At 36.6% G+C, this 22832-nt stretch overlaps 1 protein-coding gene across 1 annotated transcript in view; it reads left to right on the plus strand.

Annotated features, from left to right (window-relative positions):
- The first annotated feature begins 329 nt into the window (after positions 1 to 329).
- LOC125234567 (membralin) overlaps positions 330 to 22832 on the plus strand; it is a 159650-nt gene continuing 137147 nt past the window's right edge. The window contains 6 exon segments of the mRNA XM_048140857.1: positions 330 to 513; positions 715 to 1255; positions 3750 to 4068; positions 9223 to 9262; positions 10316 to 10550; positions 12030 to 12120. Coding sequence (XP_047996814.1) covers positions 777 to 1255; positions 3750 to 4068; positions 9223 to 9262; positions 10316 to 10550; positions 12030 to 12120 — 1164 coding nt within the window. The 5' untranslated portion in view covers positions 330 to 513; positions 715 to 776.

Raw genomic sequence — 22832 nt, forward strand, 5'->3', positions numbered from 1 at the left:
TCTGATTCAATCTACTACCGCCATCTAGTGGTATGTCTGCGAACTATCTCACACAAATTTATCTCGATACGAAGGTGTAATCATTTATAATCTTATAATCTTAAAAATTCATGGAAAAAATGTTTTCCGTAATTTGTTTAGCAGATATTTTTTCGGATCGTTTACAATTTCAGTATTTATTTCATTTGTAATGTTGGCAAACCGAAATTTGTCCGTGGTTATGTCTGAAATGGTAGTATTTTTATTAGTGAAAGTAAACAACTCTGTCTATGGTTATTAAAAACATTCCATGGTCAAGATCCAAAATCTTCTCAGCCCGTATCCAATGACATGTCAAGAATTTGACAGTTTCACATATTTATCCAATTTTCACACGAGAAAGTGACTTGTGTCTAAGGATTTTTATTACTAGAAAATAGTGTTATTTGTCCCATAAAGCTGTGTATCCCTAGAATACATGCCTTGATTTAAAAATCGTATTTATCATCTTGAAAATTGTTTTTCTAAGCGGAGGTCAGTCCCTTCTGTTTCGATTATGGATATTTTTTGTTGATACAGATTCCAACGTCATTAATAAAATTATCGAAACCTGACAACAAACATAGATTCGATCGATGTTATTGTACCACGCATTTGGCAACTTTTGGACCTACGTCCTCTAACAGTGACAGGAGGTTAATATGTGAAGTGTTCTACTATTATTTCTTCTTCTAGGTGGCATGCGTAAAATGCGAATGAGATAGTGCGTTTACCGTCCAGTACACCAATCCGAAGCCATGAGTAATGCAGGAGGCCCCCAGATAATGAATAACTTGCCTCCAGGAGTGAATCCTGAGAACAACTTGCTGCCAGGAGGGCCAATACTGAATGCAACAATGAATCGTAATAGAAACAATAATCAAAATCCTCTGTTCAATGTGAGAGAAAGGCTGTTTCATGCTTTGTTTTTTAAGTTTGCTGTGGCCTATGCAAGGACATTTCCGAGGCCAGTGAGGAGGTTCTTTGAGTTCCTGGTGCTGTTGAAAGCGATTGTGGCTTTCTTTGTGCTTGCATATATTCATATAGCATTTTCAAGAACACCAACAACCTGCTTGAACCATGTGAAGGACTCGTGGCCTAGAGATGGCATACTGAGGGTAGAAATATTAAGGAATCCCGCTCATGACTATAGTATTGAGCAGAGTTATGCTAAGGAGCATAAATTGAAAAAGGAAAAGGATGATGTCCCAGTGTTGGGAATTTTAGCTTCTGAAGGGTGAGTGATCAAAAATTATTCTTTATGTTTATATGTTGTTAAAAATATTTATATATTAAAATGTAAAGTTTCATTGATTTATTCAGTGTCTTCAATTGTTTATCTCATGTTTAAACATAATTAGAAATTCTGTGTTAGAATAGAATGTTGTTTATCAGTATGTTATTAGTTTAACTGGTTCAGTGTGTCTTAGCAATTGTGCCTGAATTGTAGTCATATTCTTACATCTTTTGTTCTCTATCAGGCACAACTTAAGTTACCCACATTTATTTACTACCTACATACAAAATAATTAGAAAAGTGTTTCATCAACAACAAATTTTTCAGTCAAAAACAAAATTATTAAAATGTTAGTTTATTTGACATATTTATTTTAACAACTGGTCTGGCCTAGCGCATAGTGACCCTGCCTTGCATCCCGGTAAGAGCATTTATTTGTGTGAAGAGCACATATATTTGTTCCTGAGTCATGGTTTTCTTCTATGAATATTGTTTTTATCATTGTCTGAGTACCCACAACACAAGCCTTCTTGAGCTTACCGAGGGATTCAGTCAATCTGTGTAAGGCAGCGTTCCCACTTATGCGTCGCGTGTCTCGGGGCGCGCAAAGGGCGTCCGCGCCACGCCACCTGAGTGTAATTCAAAAAGCGTCTCCTCAGTACATTTTGTATAGGAAGGACGTAAGGCGCGCCGCCAAGCGGCGCGGAGCGCGCCCCGCCGCCGCCACGCCACCTGGGGCGCGTCAGTCTTTCCTATACAAAATGTACTGAGGAGGCTGTGTAAGAATGTCACTAAGAATGTCCTATAATATTGAATGTACTATAATAATAAATATTTTCTGTTTAAATAAGGTGCTCCACACCTCTCAAATCAAACAATCATACTCAAGTTCATTCACAAGTGAGCCAAGTTTGCATATGTCTTGCAAGATGACCCTGACATTTAAATGATTTTGTTTAAGCCTATTAGAGTTAATTCAGAAGGTTGCGATTGTATTTCAATGTCATTGCTAGGTTGAGATATTTGCAATAATTAATACAGTTTATCTCCATTGTTTAAGAACATTAAAAGTGTATTGGGTTTTGAAATGAATGCTACTGTTATGTAAATCTAGTTTGTTTTCTTGAAATTTGCATTTACAATGCAGGTATTCTAAAATTTGGCAAAACTTGCAAATTAATAATCTCAAATTGGAAATCATTTGAGAAGCAATATTATTGCGTAGTCTTTGGGGCTTATTTACCCCCATGACCAACCAAGCTATGACCCTTGGCGGCAGGCTCTTTTTGGGGCGGCAAAACCGTTTTTTTTTTTTCCTTACTTTATGGTCACTTTATACAGTGGCAAATCTCACTGGCCCGGGATGCCAAATCCTTAAAATACGTCCCTGCTTAGTCCTGTGATAGTTTCCGCCCATGATCAAATTTTCGCGATATTTTTAATATGCTACTTGTAAAATATCACTTGTATGAAAATATATAATTATAGTAAATATATTTTGAGGTCAAGGATTGCAATAAGTCCAAATTTTTGAACTAGAGTTGGCAACTAGCACAACAAACAACCCATCTTAAAGAAATATTTGACCTGCACAGATGTGTACTTTATTGATAATGCCAGCATTTTGAAGCTTGCCACAAAATGTCTGACTTAGTAGTTTTGCATAGTTTCCAAGTAGTTTCTTGAGGACTCTAGTTGTTAAAATAAAATTACTGTAGAGGTCCATTCTGGACAGCATTCACATTAAATAAATCAGCGATCCATCAGTTTGACAATAACCTGAAATTTAACACTATATTCAGGAAAAATACTCAACTATTTATTGCACTTTGTTAAGGAAGCTGGGCCCTATGGGTATTATATGGCCCATGCCATAAGCAATATGTCACCAAAAATAGTTTTAGTTTAGGGGATGACTCCAAGTATTCATGTTTAGTTCATTAATTAGGGAAGAAATGGTGATTACTGTAATTCATAACATGCTCAGTGATTTTGACCTACCTATACTTTCACTTTTCAAGTACAGTACAGTACAATATATTCATATCTATTTGCAATGTATTTGTGACCTAAATGACGAGTAATTGTTAGGTATCTACATTCTAATAAATATACATTGTTGGACTACTGGTTACAAGTTTATTTCGCAATCAGAGCTCTTTCAAAACCAATGCCAGTGGCTAATAAACATCCATAAATGGGGTAGGCAGAGCACATGAAACTACCTACTCAAGTTTCAGTGCCACTCTTGGCAAATAAGGGGTTGAATGGAAACAAAATTGTGACATTGCAGTGACAAGTTGCCAGCCTCTCGCCTACGCCACAGTTTAACCCATATCCCACAGTCGACTTTTCCGACACCCACGGGAAGAAAGGGGGTGGTGAAATTTTAACCCGTCACCACGCGGGCAATAATAATGAATAATATTATTTTTTTTAGAGAACGAGTTTACTTAAAATGTTAAGTACTACAGGAGACATATTTAATTTCCAGGTTCATCAATTTAGAGTCATCAAGCAGCAATGAAATCAACCGTGATGATTTCCTCGCCGATGGCACAGACTTTGGGAACCTAACAGCGATCCGTCACGAGGGCAGCGATGCACGGGCCCGTATCATGGAAACTGTCTACAACAAACCCAAGTCTGAAAACGCGGATCCCGCTCCGGATCCAGTTACGGATCCAGTCGAGGATCTGGATGCTGATCTCAATGCTACTATAGTTTCTGGAGAGGATGTGGAGCCTTCCTCGTCTATTTGGGAAGGGATTATGGGGCTGGTGGAAGATCTGGATAGGGAGAAAATTTTAGAGGTGAGAAAATTTACTTGTGGGATTTTATTATGTTGATCAGGCTAATTGCCTGCAGATGTAACGTAAGTGACTGTTTCATTGAGTGTTTAATTATTTACAGTATGTGTGTTTTTTTCGCACTAGCTCGCAAAGTAGTACCACAGTATAATAAAGAGTACTATCGTACAGTATGGCCACTCCCGCTCACCGCTGAAAGTGCCGCCCACACTCGCTCGGTTACTTCACAGTTACCGCCTGTCAAAAACGCGAACAGTTGACCTGTTATATCTCACTCATACAAGCATGGTACGCGTTCACCTACACCAGCTTAGAATGTGTGTTAGGAACGCGCCTCTTTCATATATTTGATCGCCAGTGTCCGAGATGAGGTAGTACATTACTTCTCAAGTTGACACTTCAAAGGGTCACTTATTTTGTTCTGTAAACCGTCGTAGGTACGATAGGTTCATGTGCGAAGAGGGAAATCGTAACTCGTGTCAATAAAATTTAAAACACTCCCTTCGGTCATGTTTTAATTTATGATCATTGTTTCGAATTTCCTCTTTTGCGCACTTATACCAGGGGCGGCGCGCGGCGCAATAGAATTCCATGTCGGGTGCTCGCGCGCGGTCCGTTTGTTAATGTAGGTAAGAATTTAGAATGGCGGCATTTTGTGAACATCAAAGGAGTGAGCCTTCTGTACTTGTACTATTATATATTCTGTGCTTAATTGCTTATATCGTAATATTCGTAAAGTACTATTATGTTGCAAATGCAAGTAATAATTTGTTTCCAAAGCTAGATATATAGGCAATTACACGATCGATATTTGCACGATCAAAAGTGAAAGAGGCGAGATATTGGTCACTTACGTTACGGTCTGCCGTGTAATTGCCGATATAAAATCAATCAATCTCTATCTCTTGTTACTTTGCAAAGACTATGGATAGAATGTACAGTAAATATTGCGATTTGCTGATAAATATCGTTATATCCATTGATCGACTAGTACATTGGAGATTCAAACTATTGGTCTAGAAAAACTCGATTACTGGATACCGGATCGCAGTTTGTGATAAATAGTCTATAAAAAATGGCCAAGTGCGAGTCGGACTCGCCCACCGAGGGTTCCGTATCCGTACAAACTTACAAAAGCTAAAATAATCACATGTTTCTCATATGTAACTTTAAAAAAATACATATGAGAGTATTTTACCACCAGGTGTTTTTTTACATGTTCCTTAATATTTTTTTCACAACAAAAAAATTTAAAAATAGTTTCGATATGTACTATTTGAGCTCTTTCTAACGATACCCCACTTGACCTAGTAACTCGACATTTACAGTTTCCCCCCCTTCCATTTTGCCCATTTTCTATGTATAGTTAATATTAATATTTTTTTTAAATAATACCTACTTTCAATTTGGAGAGGTTAAAAATGTTCATCAGTGTTCCAAATTTCAAATCGATAGCATAAGTAGTCCTCGAGATATTGCGAAATGTGACAGACAGACAGACAGACGGACAGAGCGGCACCATAAGGGTTCCTTTTGGTACGGAACCCTAAAAACGTATATAACGTCAAGTATGTTTATCTTTTTTCTTATACGAAAAAAAATCGAGCCTATACCTACTGTATTATTCCATCTTCATCTGATAGCTTCCAGTAAAACAACAACTATTGATTAACTACATACATATACCTAAAACAAATAAATTTATTATAATAAATAAAAATATGTACCTACTTACTACTCGTACATACGAGTAATTATTAGTATACATATAACGACGGATAAATCTTCTGAAGCAAGCCGCGAATTCTTGATAGAAAATTTGTTGGGGCTTGTCTTATGTTTTGTGTTATCATTATGACTATTAGTATTTAAATACTATACTACACCGTCATTATTGAATAATCTCAATATGTTGGTAGATTACGATGACGTTGTGATCATTAAATTATGTCTGTTCATTTTTGTCAGTAATCATTACTAGTCATTTTATAAAGCTGTCCTTGAAACTAAATTTAAGCATTTTAACTATAAAACTCCCGTGAGACTCATACATATTTAAAAACAACACATAAAACACACACATCATTATCTCGACATGTAAAGGCGGGGTCGCTACTCTTGAGAAAGGTTCTCGAAATTGGACCGAAACATGTCGAACGCTATATCGACTTAATACGTGAGTAACCCGCTTAAAATATTTTTAAATATAAATTTAAGCATGTACTCGGTTTATCACATACTGTCGTTGCTCTTACTAAATGTGATGTTGTGCACAATTTTATTTGAATCATATAAATTAATGCTTGTCTATAATAATATGACATACGACATGACCAGAAAATATGACTTCAATAAGAGTTTTGAATGATTCACGGTTATTTTCATTAGACTTATATTGAAGTATCGGGAGCTCGACAAAAATCAAAAAGGTAATCACGGTCTATATCCCGGTCAATATGTCTAAGTATGACTTCACTTTAACGCTCATACAGTTAAGAGAGTAATTGAACCATCATCACATTAGAATATTGAACACCAACAATATATATGGCGTATTTCGAAAAATGTGCAATATTGAGTCTTCTATCACTTTCTAAATTTATTGACAGGTATGCAATTTTTACTTACGTACCTATTAATATTCTTTTAATTTCAATAGTTACCTACTTACTTTTTTTACAAGACCCATATTTAAAAAAAAAAGAATACCGAGTGCTGAGAATGCTGAGTGGAGACCATTTTAGGCCTCACATCGTTATTACTACTTTTTACCTTGTGCAACTTTTTATCCTATTTTATCTATTGATGTTTGATGTGTTTTATCCTACTTTATCTATTGTTTTGTACTTACTGACGTGTTGCCTGAATAAATGAGTTCTATTCTATTCTATTCTAATACCCATATTATATGTTCTTATATTTTTATGAAATTTGACATTGTTAACATTGTTTTAAAAACATTACTTCAATGAAATTTAGATTTTTATAAAAATGCAAAAGCGATTTTAATTTTTAACTAATTAAGGCACATGGGTATCCACTAGATACCTAGATGTTTATATTTTATGTTTAAATAAATAAATATTATTGGACATTATTACACAGATTGACTGAGTCCCACAGTAAGCCCAAGAAGGCTTGTGTTGTGGGTACTCAGACAACGATATACATTACATAATATACAAATACTTATACATAGAAAACATCCATGATTCAGGAACAAATATCTGTGCTCATCACACAAATAAATGCCCTTACCGAACCGGGATTCTTCGAACCCGGGACCGCGGCTTAGCAGGCAGGGTCAGTACGCGCTAGGCCAGATCCATTTAACATGTGTCGTATTTTATGTTAATACAAAAACGTATGTATGTAGGTTAACAGTGACGTAAAATGCTAATTCATTATTAAAACACACTAAATGCTAAATTGTCCATTTTATGTACAACTACTGTTACTAATAGCTACATTGATAAAACAATGCAAATGAGGCTGTATTGCTCGAGTGTTAAGAACGATTTTAACTGGTTTTCTTATACAGAGTGGGGCCTGTAACAAAGGCGAATAATTGAACTCTAGGCTATTCTCCTTATACTGATCAACATTTGTTCGGCGACTTTTAAAAATAACTTGTATTTTGAACCCTTGAAAGTTTTTTCTAAGAGGTAATGTATTGCGAATTCTGTTAAGTCTAAAGTGTGACAGACAACGTCAATGACAACAATAATGGCGTACATTGAAGCTAATATTTATTTTGTATGAAAAATTAAAAATTTAAAGACTTCATAATTTTTAAAAGTCACTGAACAAATGTTGATCAGTATAAGGAGAATAGCCTACAGTTCAATTCTTCGCCTTTGTTACAGGCCCCACCCTGTATAGTAAGGCGTAGGTAAGTATTGTTTAAAAAATACAATTAACTTAATAAAAACACGATCTCCGTGTCGATTACACATTGCTGGAAAATAAGGTTAAATAGACGACTTTTCAGACTATTTTTAACCCCCGACGCAAAAACGACGGGGTGTTATAAGTTTGACGTGTCTGTCTGTCTGTTTGTCTGTCTGTTTGTCCGTCTGTCTGTCTGTCTGTCTGTCATTGTGTGTCTATCTGTGGCATCGTGGCTCCCGAACGGATGAACCGACTTAGATTTCGTTTTTTTTGTTTGAAAGCTCACTTAGTCGGGAGTGTTCTTAGCAGTGATCGGAACTATGGGAGCAAAACTTTAACAAAACTTGCTAAGTGGACATTACAGAGTGCTTACAGCCCTGAAAATATTAATATCCTTATAGTAAAGTATTGCAAATCTTGGATTCAGGTATAGAATCAAATTTAACACTGATCTGAAAATAATAATCTTGGTTTTTTTTAATTTACGTCAGCTCTAAGGTTCTGTTAAAGTTTTGCTCCCATAGTTCCGATCACTGGTTCTTAGCCATGTTTCATGAAAATCGGTCCACTATGTCGCGGTCGGGGGTTTTTTTCAAATTTTAATTTTGTGGTTATATTGAATTTACATGTATTCTAGGCATTACATATATTTGCACTAATATTAAATTTAGTTTACAAATTAATACAAACAGTCAACCAATTGGAACCCTAGGCCACTCTCCAACCATGTCAAAATGACAAGCAGTAAGAGATTTCTTACAATCTGATTTATAACGTCACTGTGACATAGTTCTACAGTGGCCTAGGGTTCCAATTGGTTGACTGTACCTACACTAACCCCCTATTTATAAACGTATACAAAAGTTAATAAGCCACTAATAATCGTTAGATCCTTTCCAAAGTATTGGTATGATGAAAAGGGACAAAATATTTTTATCGGCTTGTTAGCAAACGTTTATGAATAAGGTTGTATTTATTGATTCTGGGTATTTATTATGATCTGTATAAAAACGAACACAATATTGTACTACTAAACTACTTCGGTAGAGACACAGCAGCGTCAATAACTTAGATATCTTAAAATTTATTGTTTCCTTTACCTATCTAATAAAATACCTACCAATTAATCATCATCATCATTATTAACTTTAATAGCTCACTGCTGATCAGAGGTCCCTGTGTGTGCCACTTATCACGGTCCTGACTATCATTGGCTAATTTAAATACCTATAATTATAAATTGTTAAGCTGTTTGTTTTGTTGCAGGAGGTTTTGGATGAAGGAGCCTCAAATGATTCATCGAAAGGTATATTATTGAATTATTCTTATTAGACCCATCCTTTATGACGTGTGAATTCGAAAGTAGACTAAATTATTAAAAGTTACAGAAAGGAAGTCACTGAGTGGTCATTTTTGGGCATAGTTCCACATGCCATCTTCTCAATGTAACTGACATAATGGATTTCATTATGGTATGCACACACGCAAACTGAACACAGATAAAAAATAAACTATTAATATTTCTTTTATACCTATTTGTATCGTAAACGCATTTTCGTCCTAGCGTTATCCCGGAATTCTGTCACAGCTTTGGCGTAGATAGGTAGACACTAGTTTTACGAAATCCATCTGACCCTCCAACCCAGAGGGTAAACCAGGTCCTATTGGGATTAATCCGGTTTCCTTAGTGCGTTTTCACATTATCCGATCCGATATCGGATGTAGGACCGATATCCCATATATTATATTTAAGCCGCCATCTTTGATTTTTGCCTTTGAAATCTTTCCTTTATCGGATCGGATAATGTGCAAAACGCACTTGGGTGAATCAACTTTTCTTTGCCAGCAAAATTTCGCATACTTCGACTACATGTTGTCAGAAAATTTAATTGGGATTTAGTCTAATTAATGTATACTTATTATATTAAAGACAAATATACTAGCTACGCAATACAACATGTAATTATAGGATTTCCTATTTTATAACTTTGTTTCGAGCAGTGACCCAGTGGACATAGCTGTCCCTCACTTTTGTATGAAAAAAGTGTCTCTTCCACTGGGTCACATATTGTTTTAATTAAAAATGAATCGTTTTTAAATTTTTCCCTAATTGGTATACGTGAAATAAGGACCTTTATTCACGATGGTAAGGTTAAAAATCACAAAAGTAGACCTAATAGTAAGTAAGGGTATTTCTTGCAAAAAGCAAGAAAAAGTTGATTCACCCACTTACGATGTTTTCCTTCTCCGAAAAGCGACTGGAAAATCGGGGTTTTAACCTCCTCCTCCTAATTGATATTCACACGCATTTATTGTTGATTTAAATTGTCTATCATAGATTAATTTATTTTGTTCTCAGATGATGACTATATATTGGAGTACTCCCTAGAGTATGGTTTTCTCCGTCTCTCACCAAACGCCCGTTTACGTCTCAAGATCCCAGTGAAGATAGTCACATTAGACCCGAGTAAAGACGAATGTTTCGGCGATCCCTTTTCGAGATTCGTCCTTGACGAGTTTCTTGGCTATGACGATCTCTTAATGGCGTCGATCAAGTCTTTAGCTGAGCAGGAGGACAACAAGGGCTATTTGAGGTAATAATCACGGAATATACACGTTAAACTTTCGTGAGACATATTCAAATAATTAATGAATCTACGGTTGTACTCACGTTATTATATCGCTGTTGCTGCGACATGTTTCGGGCCAATTCGGAGGCCCCTCTTCAGGCATATAGGAGTTCACGCGGCGGCTAAACCTCGTGGACATCCTACATGCCTGAAGAGGGGCCTCCGAATTTGCCCGAAACATGTCGCAGCAATAGCGATATAATAACGTGAGTACAACCGTAGATTCATTAAATAATCACGGAATATTTCCGGTATTAGCTGTGTCTTACGGCTGTCGCCCTACGCTCGCTTGCATCTCAAAATCCTAGTGTCACATTAGATTGAGGTAATAATCAGGGGGTTTTTATATTGTAAGATAGTTAACACAGACAAACAAGCTCACGACCTGCTTTGTGGTAAGCAAGCTATTGCACTAGACCCTACTCATAGTGTTGTGTTCCTGCCGGTGAGTAAGGCTGCCAGAGCTCAACGAGGGTGTGGCGGGCTGGTGACGGAAGGATCTACGGAATTAATTAATATCTCTTTCGTAGCTAACTATCTCTATCGCTCTTGCGCGACAAAGCCAGACTACCTTTCTGCGGCGTTTCGATTTCGTTTGGCGACCGGTTTGACTCAGTCGGTAGTGACCCTACCTGCTAAGCCGCGGTCCTGGGTTCGAATCCCGGTAAGGGCATTTATTTGTGTGATGAGCACAGATATTTGTTCCTGAGTCATGGATGTTCTCACGAAACACTCACGATAATATCTCTTTCGTAGCTGTCTATCTCTATCGCTCTTGCGTATTGGCGCGACGGAGCCAGACTACCTTTCTGCGGCGTTTCCATTTTTCGCGTCGCAGAAATGCCATTCGGCTACGGGGCCAGGGCAGCAGCAGTCGTGCACCTAGCGAATATAATGCATTTTTAGCCTAGCCATTTTACCTAGCTATTGTCCCGGATTTGTAAGTTCACATTTTTGACACATTTGTTTTGAAGTATGTTGCGATGTGGCTAAGACGTATCGTTTGCCAAATCTAACGATTAATTTCGAATTGGTTGAATCGATTAGGCCCTATTGTACAAGGAGGCGCTTAAACAAATGTACGATTTCTATCAACTTACTGAAATGTCATTTGAATCGAAATGAGAGACTGACACAGCACTAGTTTAAAAATAAAAATGAATGATAAATGTCGTAATAAGTAAATCCTGCGTGATAAATTAATATCGTAAAATACTCACTAACGAAGATCCGCAAAAATGTAACATGTGCTAGATTATGTTTAAAGTAAGCGAAATATTGTTTTTAAGTACTTTATTTTTTTTAATATTATTAAAGGATTTTATTTAAAATTTCATTAGGTTGCGCGAGTTTACGTATTGTGGACGCTGTCATGTGTCAAAAAGAGGTTCTTACAAATCTGGGACAATAATAAAATAATGAAATGTCATGTTTTGTCAACAGGAATGTGATCACTGGCGAGCACTACCGTTTCGTGTCGATGCTGACCGCCCGAAGCTCCTACATAGCGGCGTTTTTCATCATGCTCGTGTTTGTAAGTACCATATTGAAAAAGTTTATATTTTTAGACAAGAACGATTTAATACTGCACTGACAAAGCACATACAAAAAAGCGTACCCCTGAAATGTATGGGCCTTGTAGGCTTAAAACTAGATGGCGCTGTTCGCAGCCTGGAAGTGGCTACAGATGTAGTGCGAAAAGATTTGTCTTCGAATTGTTACGGAAACGCACGAACGTGTCATGCTATTTCAGTCAGTGTAAATACAAGATGTACTGACATTGACTGAACTAGCATGACAAATACGAACGTTTCCGCAGGAAACCTTTTTCGCACTACATTTGGAAAAGCATATTTTCCCCAAATATTTTAAGAATAACGGGTTAAGAATTTCACCACCCCCTTTCTTCCCGTGGGCACAGATCAAATAATACTAGTACAGATACCTAATCCCATACTAAAAATGGGCGCCGTCCTAAGTATTCTAGACCTGTAGGCTAAATTTAATCCACACTCAAAGAGCTAGATGGCGCCAGTAGCCACGCGTGGCCAACAAAACTCTTATCAGTATCCTACGTCGAAATAGTCATCAAACTGCAACATCTTGCGACATCTGTTTTAGCTTTCACGCACTAAACCTATAACGTCACATGGACGGTTTAAAGTCGAACATTACCAGATGGCGTTGCCGTGCGGCTTGTATGTGTGCTCGCCGCGTACGTATAATATACTCGCTCTGTCCGCAACACATGCAAGCGGAATTGAATGAACGAGATCCGCGGCGCCCCACCCCGCGCCCCACGCCCCGCGCCCCGCGACCACGGCGCCGGCGACCTTGAGTTGAGAGGCCCCAGCCCCCGACCAAAGGATGCATTGATTTGTTAAAATTTAAAGCACTCTAAAGCAGGCGCGTAGTTAATTAGAAATATGGAAATGAATATTATTATGTAAGAAATACATAAGTATAATAGCTAAGAATGTACATGTAGTAAACATAATGAACAAAATGTAAAGTACGTATTTGATAAAACATTTTCGAGAGTAATATTTTTATTCATAAAATTGTGCAAACACTGCAAACTTAATTTAAACTCCGAAACTATTTATTTTCTGAAACATGGTATGAAATGTTGTCATTACGTCCTTTTAAGTTAAAATATGCTTCCCGGTACCACAACATAGTGTAATTTAAAAATACAGATATAAAATTAATACTTCGCAAATAAATTACGACTATACATAAACACATAAAATTATTAAAACACCAAGACCAGACAATTTAAGCCTGGCGTCCACTAGGCGCGCCGATCGAGCCTTGGTAACCCTTAGGCCGTTTTTAGGGTTCCGTAGTCAACTAGGAACCCTTATAGTTTCGTCATGTCTGTCTGTCCGTCCGTCCGTCCGTCCGTCCGTCCGTCCGTCCGCGGATAATCTCAGTAACCGTTAGCACTAGAAAGCTGAAATTTGGTACCAATATGTATATCAATCACGCCAACAAAGTGCAAAAATAAAAAATTGAAAAAAATGTTTTATTAGGGTACCCCCCCTACATGTAAAGTGGGGGCTGATATTTGTTTCATTCCAACCCCAACGTGTGGTATATTGTTGGATAGGTATTTAAAAATGAATAAGGGTTTCCTAAGATCGTTTTTTTGATAATATTAATATTTTCGGAAATAATCGCTCCTAAAGGAAAAAAAAGTGCGTCCCCCCCCTCTAACTTTTGAACCATATGTTTAAAAAATATGAAAAAAATCACAAATGTAGAACTTTATAAAGACTTTCTAGGAAAATTGTTTTGAACTTGATAGGTTCAGTAGTTTTTGAGAAAAATACGGAAAACTACGGAACCCTACACTGAGCGTGGCCCGACACGCTCTTGGCCGGTTTTACATTATCGTTTTTAAATAAAAAAATCGTATTGTTTCTTACTACAAAAGGTCCTTTCTCATTGATAGATGTCGAAAAGTGAAAAGTAAAACCTTTGTTGAAAAATTTAGGTTTTTAGAAAAAAAAAACGTTTAAACTCTTTTTAAGTGCCAGTTTGAAAAAATATATTCAAAAATATAAAATACATAGTTATTTGTTATACAAGAGTGCAAAGTTGTATTTTAACGGCGAGTGTGGAATTGAAAAACGAACAAGCGAAAGTATTCTATAGTTGAACCACGATACACAAGCACAACAACATTTTCCCTCACTATAGCGAAGAAAGTACAACGCAAAAAACGCGTTTATCACTGCTTCCAGGAGTTCCACAGGTGGTAAAACATCGTCATCACTAGATTCACTATATGACTATATTCAAGGTCAAATTACTTTATCCACTAGTGGGTTTTTACCTGCTGGTATTGAAGGACAAAACGCGTGTTTCCGACCTAGCGAGGGGAAAAATGCAAAAATGTTGTGTGTTTTGGTTTGGTTTGGTCGGGGGGGGGGCTGATGTGGTTAATAAATAATTATATTTGTACAATAATAATGTTTTAAAATGCTCTTGCGCTTCGCGCGACGCAAGTGCGGCGTCGCGTCGAGGTCTAGGCCCACTCCGCCGCAGATCGGCGACCGAGCGCGCATTCGTGTGCGTTCGGAAATCCTAGCCAGTCGGCAATCGTCGCGTCTCATACTTCCATATCGATAAGGTTTGATTTCGCATGCATCGCATCGGTCGTGCATGTGGCAAATGTCGGAAGGATTTCAAAGGCAAAAATCAAAGATGGCGGCTTCAATGTATGGGATATCGGTCCTACATCCGATATCGGATCGGATAATGTGAAAACGCACTAACGGTTAATGCTTAGGCCGTTTTCACATTATCCGATCCGATATCGGGTGTCAGATCGACATCCTACATCCGATAAACGCTTCCGATAGTGTCGGATGTACAGTCAACCAATTGGAACCCTAGGCCACTCTACAACCATGTCAAAATGACAAGCAGTAAGAGGTTTCTTACAATCTGATTTATAACGTTACTATGATATAGTTCTACAGTGGCCTAGGGTTCCAATTGGTTGACTGTAGGTCCGATAAAAAGCATTGTTCCAAATCAATGAAGTATGATTTTGTATCAAAAAGTATTTAAAAAATGTTTTATATTTAATAATTATAAGCACTATATTCCAAATATTATATTGTAAAATTAAAATAACGGCATAAAAAATACTCAAGAGTGTCAGGCAAAATAAATAATTTTACATTCAATTGTATCTACTAAAAGATGATAAAACTAGTATCCACAATTCGGACCGATGCATTACAAACTTTTTTTTTTCAATGGAAATTGTTCAACTAATTTGAATTTCGATCATTGGCAGCTGTTTATTTATTTATTTATTTATTTATTTAAACTTTATTGCACAGTAAAAAAAATGTACAAAAGGCGATCTTAATACCAAAAGGCATTCTCTACCAGCTAACCTTTTAATAGAAATAGACGACATTTTTGTCACGCACACTACTACAAACGTATACCTACATTATTAACGTACACAAACAAATATTATCGGCTGACAGCTGAATATTCTACGAACACGCGAGCCGGAGCGAGGCTGCGCGATTTTGGTGACGCAATCATAGACTAAAAAGTTAACCGCGCAGATGTGCCATTTTCATTGTTCCTACTAATGTGTTTCACCTCTAATAGATTTGCGAAATATATTTATTTCAATTTGGAAAATTATTACGTAACTACTTACTACTTTATGAATTATGTTACTATAATATAAAAAAAAAGTTAATTTGTTTATTGATTGTTAATAGTTATTGAGTAAAATTGTATTTTTAGCACGCTCACTTTTTGCTGTTTTCTTTGGCCTGGTCATGAAAAAAGAGAACAATGGATACCTACGCTTTGTCCAAAAAAACTGACCGCACTATATATAAATATTATTATATATAAGTATATATTTGTATTTTAAAGAAGAAGATAAATCTTCAAGAAAAGAGCGTACACCCATCTTAAAGGCCGGCAACGCACCTCCAACACCCCTGGTGTTTCGGGTGTCCATGGGCGGCAGTGATCGCTTACTTTGTATTTTTTAAGTTGTAAATAAATAAATAAATAATTTTGACAGGCGGAATATAATAATGTGTCACATCTGATGGTGGACTTACTACTCTACGCGTAAATTACCGCTTCGCGCACTCCGCGCATTTGTCAGCTTGTGCAGAGTTTCCGTCTGGCAACGTCGCCTATAGTACGTAGTACATATATCTCAATGAACGGAACGCACACAATCGCACCGTTTCGTTGGCAGTATACTGTAGATAGTGACAGCTCCATCTAGTGACAATATGCAATAAAATTTAGGTAGCTCGATACTGTCGCGCGCAGGTTGTTCACGTTGTTGCGTCATAGTCAGTAGCAATATATTACGTGATATTATTTCTTTGAAAATTTCTAAAATAATGCATTAAATTTGTGTTGTCATCGATGTTTGTATTTAATTTATAATGTACTTAATTTATGACGCTTCAAATACCTTTAAATCTATTTGATAAAAAAATAATAATCGTCAATCGTGACACTTAGCGCCATCTATGATTTCTATTTGGAAATAATTTTGCACTGTTCCGGATGAGACCCCATGCCGTGGGTGTCGTAGAAGGCGACTATGGGATATGGGTTAAATTGTGGCGTAGGCGAGAGGCTGGCAACCTGTCACTGCAATGTCACAGTTTCGTTTTATTTCAACCCCTTATTTGCCAAGAGTGGCACTGAAACTTAAGTAGTTTCATGTGTTCTGCCTACCCCTATATGGGATACAGGCGTGATTGTATGATTGTATGATGATGATGATTGTCAATTCGAAAACATTTCGAAAAAAAAAAATTGTTGGCAGCATCAGTGTAATTATGATAGTATTTAATAGGTGGCGCTAAAAATCGAGGTACGATTCTTAGTAGGAAGTAAGTAAATCCTATATAAATAATCCTTGCTTTTAGAGAAGAGTTTTTTTTTATTCTTTTGCAGTAAGACCCACCTTGGCCGGCAGTATTAACCCAAATCTACATGTGTGCACTTCCACAAATCATTGTAGCAATACATATGCAATACATAGTGCAATATAAAATAATATATAAATGGAACTGAGCGATTTCTCTATGAAATTGTTGCTATTGTATTTTACGTCAAAAATTGACGTTATGAAAAATTTAATGTGGCCCACTCATTTGTTTTTTAATCTTTTAAAAAAAATAGTATCGAGTTGTATAAAATACAGTATGTACTCGTATTTCTAAACCAAAATTTTGAAAATAGAGGTAAACATAGGTACGTGATTTGACTGTGGCTGTAGTCGATTGTAGTAACGCCACCTAGCGTAATAAAACGTCAGTTTCGCTCTTCATTCTTGCTTCATCCGGTGCGATTTTATCTTGATTTTAACGCCATCTCGTGTCGAGTAGGGAAAGTATTCTAGTTAAGAAGGTTGGACGTAAAATGGGAAGCGAGATGTTCTCTGCGATAACCGCTACCTAGTGTGCAATAGCGGTACTCTAGTAATTCAGAGTCGACTATTCTGCCATTATGTTTGTATGCCACGTAACTGTATTCAGCTGCAATAGATGGCGCTGTCAGTCCTTTTTTTTCTTGATTTTACTTATACCACATACGGCTCATTCGTATAGGATGTGTGAGATTTTGTTGTTTATACACACGATGAATTCTCCGAATCATTACCAAAATGTACTTAAATTAAAAGGGTATCACAAATAACGTGTCAGAAAATACTGTAGAGGTATTAAGTACAGTCAAGTGTAAAAATATGGGTGTACACATCTTACTCAAAAATATGTCCCATAGCATCTTAGTCCGGTGTAATAAGAGCGTAGTACCATATTTATGAGACGATTTTTTCGATACATATTTTTGCACTTGACTGTACTAGCTTCATATTTTTAAAGCAAACTGCAAAACGAAGTAACGACGACTGAGATCAAAATGTTTCTTATTGATACTTGCATCAGAGGCAAATAGTTTTCTTATTGACACTTTCATAGAGGCAAAGATAATGATGATTTCGGTCGTCGTTTTAGTTTGTAGATTTGTGACAGAACAACATGAGTTAAAAAGCCGTCGGCAGAAGAAAGAACGTTATTTGATATTTTATTGTCAAAACAGAAGTAGGTACATCAAAAAAACATCATCCGATTTTAAAGATAATCTTTGTTGTACATTTTGTATGACAAACGAGTGTCAGGTACCCCATGCTTCTTGCGATTACGGTATCAATTATCGGAATAAAATAGAGTTTTTATTTTATAGAATAAAATTGTTTGTTAGTAGGTTTGAGTCCCGGGCCAGATACGGAAGTAAAAAAAATTAACGCAGTTTTTAAATTTATTTCGTGTTCCATCACCTAGTCTACTTTCAAACTTAATAGTGTAAGTGAAATGTTTAATGAAATTATATTGCATCAGAGACTTACCTACCTTGACAACGATGACTTCAATTTTCACTAAGTAAGTTCACAATGTTCACAGTCACAAATATTGACAGCTGAAAATTATAATTTCACGACACAACTTACGTTATTTTAATTTAAAGGCGATTACACGTGTCTTTAGGACAGGGTTCCTCAAAAAACTAAACATCAAACAGAAACATGCCTGTGCCCAAACTAAACCCATTGCTTATACACCTGCACGGGAAGCATGGTCGCGCGATAGACGATAAAATAGCAGGCCGTCCCTATCGCACTATTTGTAAGTGCGATAGGGACGGCCTGATATTTTATCGTCTATCGCGCGACCATGCTTCCCGTGCTGATCTTCTTTAAATGAGCTGAGTAGATGATATTAGAACCAAAAACATTAGGTATGATTAGTGATTGTGGTATTAAAGGTCTTTTGTTTATGTTAAACAAATTACGTGTGTAGCCTTGAGTCCCTTTGTCGATTAGATATGTTCACACCAAAGACCTATATAACTTCGTATAGACGGCCAAGGTCTAAGAAAAAAACGTACCTTGAGCCATAGAGAAAAAGGTACGGTGGCCAAGATGGCGTTACACCTTTGGGGAACGCTCGGCTAGATGGCGCTAATATTAATATTTGACATTTTAACACATAAATATCAAGCTAAGAATATGGGCCAAATTGTCAAAACTGAGGTTCAAAAGTTTTAAGCTTGTGTCGCGAGATGGCAGTCTATGCACTGTGATTACACATTTACTTTGACAGTAACTCTCTATAATACACGATCCTCTTTGGTTCACACTTTGCAATTTATTATGTGGTATGAACATGTATTAAATGCTCATAACAATAAGATCTATTTTGGCTTGCGTTGCGTCTCATACATCAAGTTTAAATTGGGCTAAAGTTACGTGCCGATATGTGGCATATTACATATTTCTAAATATTGTTGATACATACTTTATTTTATTTATTTATTTATTAGGCACACAAAACAGACGACATTTATAACATGAAATAAATTAAGTTTCACACAGGTTATGATTAGAAATGCCACCCAAAACATGTATTTGCAGCCTGAAATTAACACTTAGAAAGTACGGAATGAGTATGCCTGCCTGGATTTATATGCAGTCATTCTATTTATAGCATTAAAATTAAGAAACGCAAAGACCAGTATCCAACTTTCATTTGGCGCCCCCAAGACCCTTGCGCCCGGGTTCCACGCACCCCTTGCACCCCCGGGTAAAGACGGACCTGAGTAATAGGATATACTATACAAACTAAACGCCTTCCAATAACTGATATGGTAACCTTCATGCGACAGCAAAGCTTTGAGACGATACGTGTTAATTAATCTGATGCCAGTAGTGCGTGGCAACATTGCCTTGTAGACTCAGAGCCCAGAACCGAATGACCTTCCTAATTTGAGAAACTGAAACTGTGAGTTAATGTGGAGTTCGTATCGACGTTTAATGTCTGCATATTAGCTAGTTCGGCCCGTCGGCCATTTTTTTGCTATAAGGTTTTTTAAAAGCACTAACTTTCCTTAAATTCTCAAGGCTGATTTTTGTATACGTGTTAGAAAATACTGTTAGGAATTCGCCGGTCCCAAGTAACACTGTCGGATTTGCGAAATGACTACTTTCCAGCAGAGCCAATCAAAGTTTTGCAAACAGGTTTTTGCTCTATAAAATTGTCAAATTATGATAATAAGTTATAAAATTTAGGAATAGTTACTATTTTTAGATACTCTTAAGATGTGCATAAGTAAAAATAAGAAAATACTTGAGGAAACCTCAGAAATAGTACAACCGACATTCTTGCCAGGAGATTATTAAACGATTTGGTCGGATGTGTCACATACTACTTTTTTGTTTGGACATGGTTCATATAAAATGGTCGTATGTGACACTAACGCCTTTTTTTATTGGACAATAGGTAATAATATGGGTCGCATGTGTCATTTACGACTAAATTACCTGTGTTGTGCATTTTCTTCTGTAGTGGTGAAATACGACAGCTAGATGTTGTGGTTTGTGTTTAGAGTGTGTGAGCTCGCGAAGTCGGCGGTTATCCATACAATATTGTGGGTAGTGGCACAAACGACCGCATCGCCCTACCCGCGCTCCCGCTAACATTGTTACAACGCGACATCCGACATTGTAAACTAGACGCTGTGTAAGATACGACGTTCTTGTGACATATTATTTCGGAAAATAGAGAGAAATGTAAAATTCTGAAAATGTCATATTATAAATTTGGATGTTTTAAGATCATTAATGCAATAAAATGAAAATGACGATTTTGTAGATCCGACAGTGTTACTTGGTAATTATAATTTATAATTTGCTTATAATTTGCTGACCATTACCGGGGGCGTAACTGTTACCAGACGCTTGAAAGTCTCTAACTTATCCTAATTTCTCAAGCTACGGTTCTGGGCTCTTGCTCTATTGGTATAGCTAGTAGGTACAACATTGCCTTATAGCTAGTATGCTAGGAAGGCTTCCTGGCTAGCTTTGTGCGATTGAAGCTTCTAATTAGATGCATCAAGTCTTGTGGGTAAGGTGTAGAGGCCTTGAAATGTTGAGGCCAATAACACGAACTGCATTTTAGACCTGTAGTAACAGCAAAAAATCTATTATACCTGTTCATATTTGTGGCATGTTTTCGTTAGAAAATTAGTGAAATTAGAATTATAATATTTAAACAATTATTGAATTATTGTAGGTGGATCGATTTTCTACCCTCGTGAACATGTAAATGAAAATAACAATGTGTTAACGAATCTAGAAATTCCAAAACTTATAAAAATTGCGTTTTTTGTACTTAGCTATTTACCCTCTCGAATGCCGGAATGCGGATCCGCTTAAAGAGTTTTGAAATACATTTAATTAGAATTCAATTTCGTTTAGCCGTATCCCCGTTACGCAACTTGAGATGTCAATAAGTATGTATGTAATCTAAACATTTGTGAGTGTGCACGGGAAAACGTACCACTTTGTCGATTGCTATAAAGCCGCTTTGTCAGTTTATTCATATAAAGATATAAGTAAATCTCGCCTTAATGGTAACCGACAAAGTGGGACATTTTACTACACTTATACATTTCATGTCAACGGTATTGACAATCCATTATTTAAAATCATTTCACGTTAATATATTAGATGTTATCAAAGCATTTTAGCAGAACGACGTATTGTTTATCCATTTTATGTACAAAACAAGCCTAGAAAAGTCTAAACTTTTACTTATAAAAGCACATGCTCACACCGTATCAGCGTTGCGTCAGAGGTGGAATTTGGAGCCGTAATAAAGTTTGAAAGGGCTGTAAAAGAGCAATAACTGTAACTCGGGGAGAGCGCCGTGATTTTAGTGGCGTTGCAGGGCCTCGCCCGGCGATACCTATTAATTGATCTGCTGGCATGTGCTACTGCCCAATATTCGGGTGTAGCTTTTTACAAACTTTGTTCTTAGTCTAATGGTATTTTGTGTTCACAGTGAGACACTTTTAAGGAAACATCTGTATTCAAACATGTAACCAACATTTAACTGTACTTATATTTCATGTATGTTTCTGTGTTATCTCCTTGATAAATAAATAAATGATGATAAAAAGAGCAAAAAATAATTTAAATAAGAGCTGTATTGAAACTCAAACTAAGCTACAAAAATACAACTTAATAGTTTAAATCTTGAAGCATTGTATATCTATTTAATGCTCTAGTAAGTACCAGTGCGGGCAGATATTATGCTTACCTAATGGCCAATATACAAAAGGTAGTTATATGCAAATTTTATTTCTTAGCGTAAATCATAACACATTAAAGGCTATTATTACCCGATACCTTCAAATGTAGTTTTAACAAATACACTTATTACGAATATATAATACACATTCTTAGTACGAATGAAAATAAAAGTTTGGCCAAGCCTTATGTGGAAATATTTTCTTTCTTCTTGTGTTAATAATGTTTTTCTACTCCCGAACTGTTATTCGTCATTTACAGGGTCGTGCATAGATCTTTAAAACCCTACATAAAAGTTTATTCCACAAAGCCAGCGTCCGCCGGCTTTCCGCGCATGCGCGTTGTATCGAAAAAACTGAAAACGCATTGTTTGGCTCTGTAACCATGGCAATGTTTAATCGAGTCAAAAAATACTAGTGGCGTCTTAATAACAATTTTCGGCTTCCCCTCAAATTGTTACCCACGCCACTCGTCTTTTTTGACCTCCTTTAAACGCCTGTTGCATAAAATACTATTACCTACTGTTCAAAAGGTAGGTAACCTAAGAATAACGACTTCAAGCCATTATTTAGTTAATT

This window comes from Leguminivora glycinivorella, chromosome 16, assembly GCF_023078275.1.
Source record: "Leguminivora glycinivorella isolate SPB_JAAS2020 chromosome 16, LegGlyc_1.1, whole genome shotgun sequence".
Taxonomy (NCBI): domain Eukaryota; kingdom Metazoa; phylum Arthropoda; class Insecta; order Lepidoptera; family Tortricidae; genus Leguminivora; species Leguminivora glycinivorella.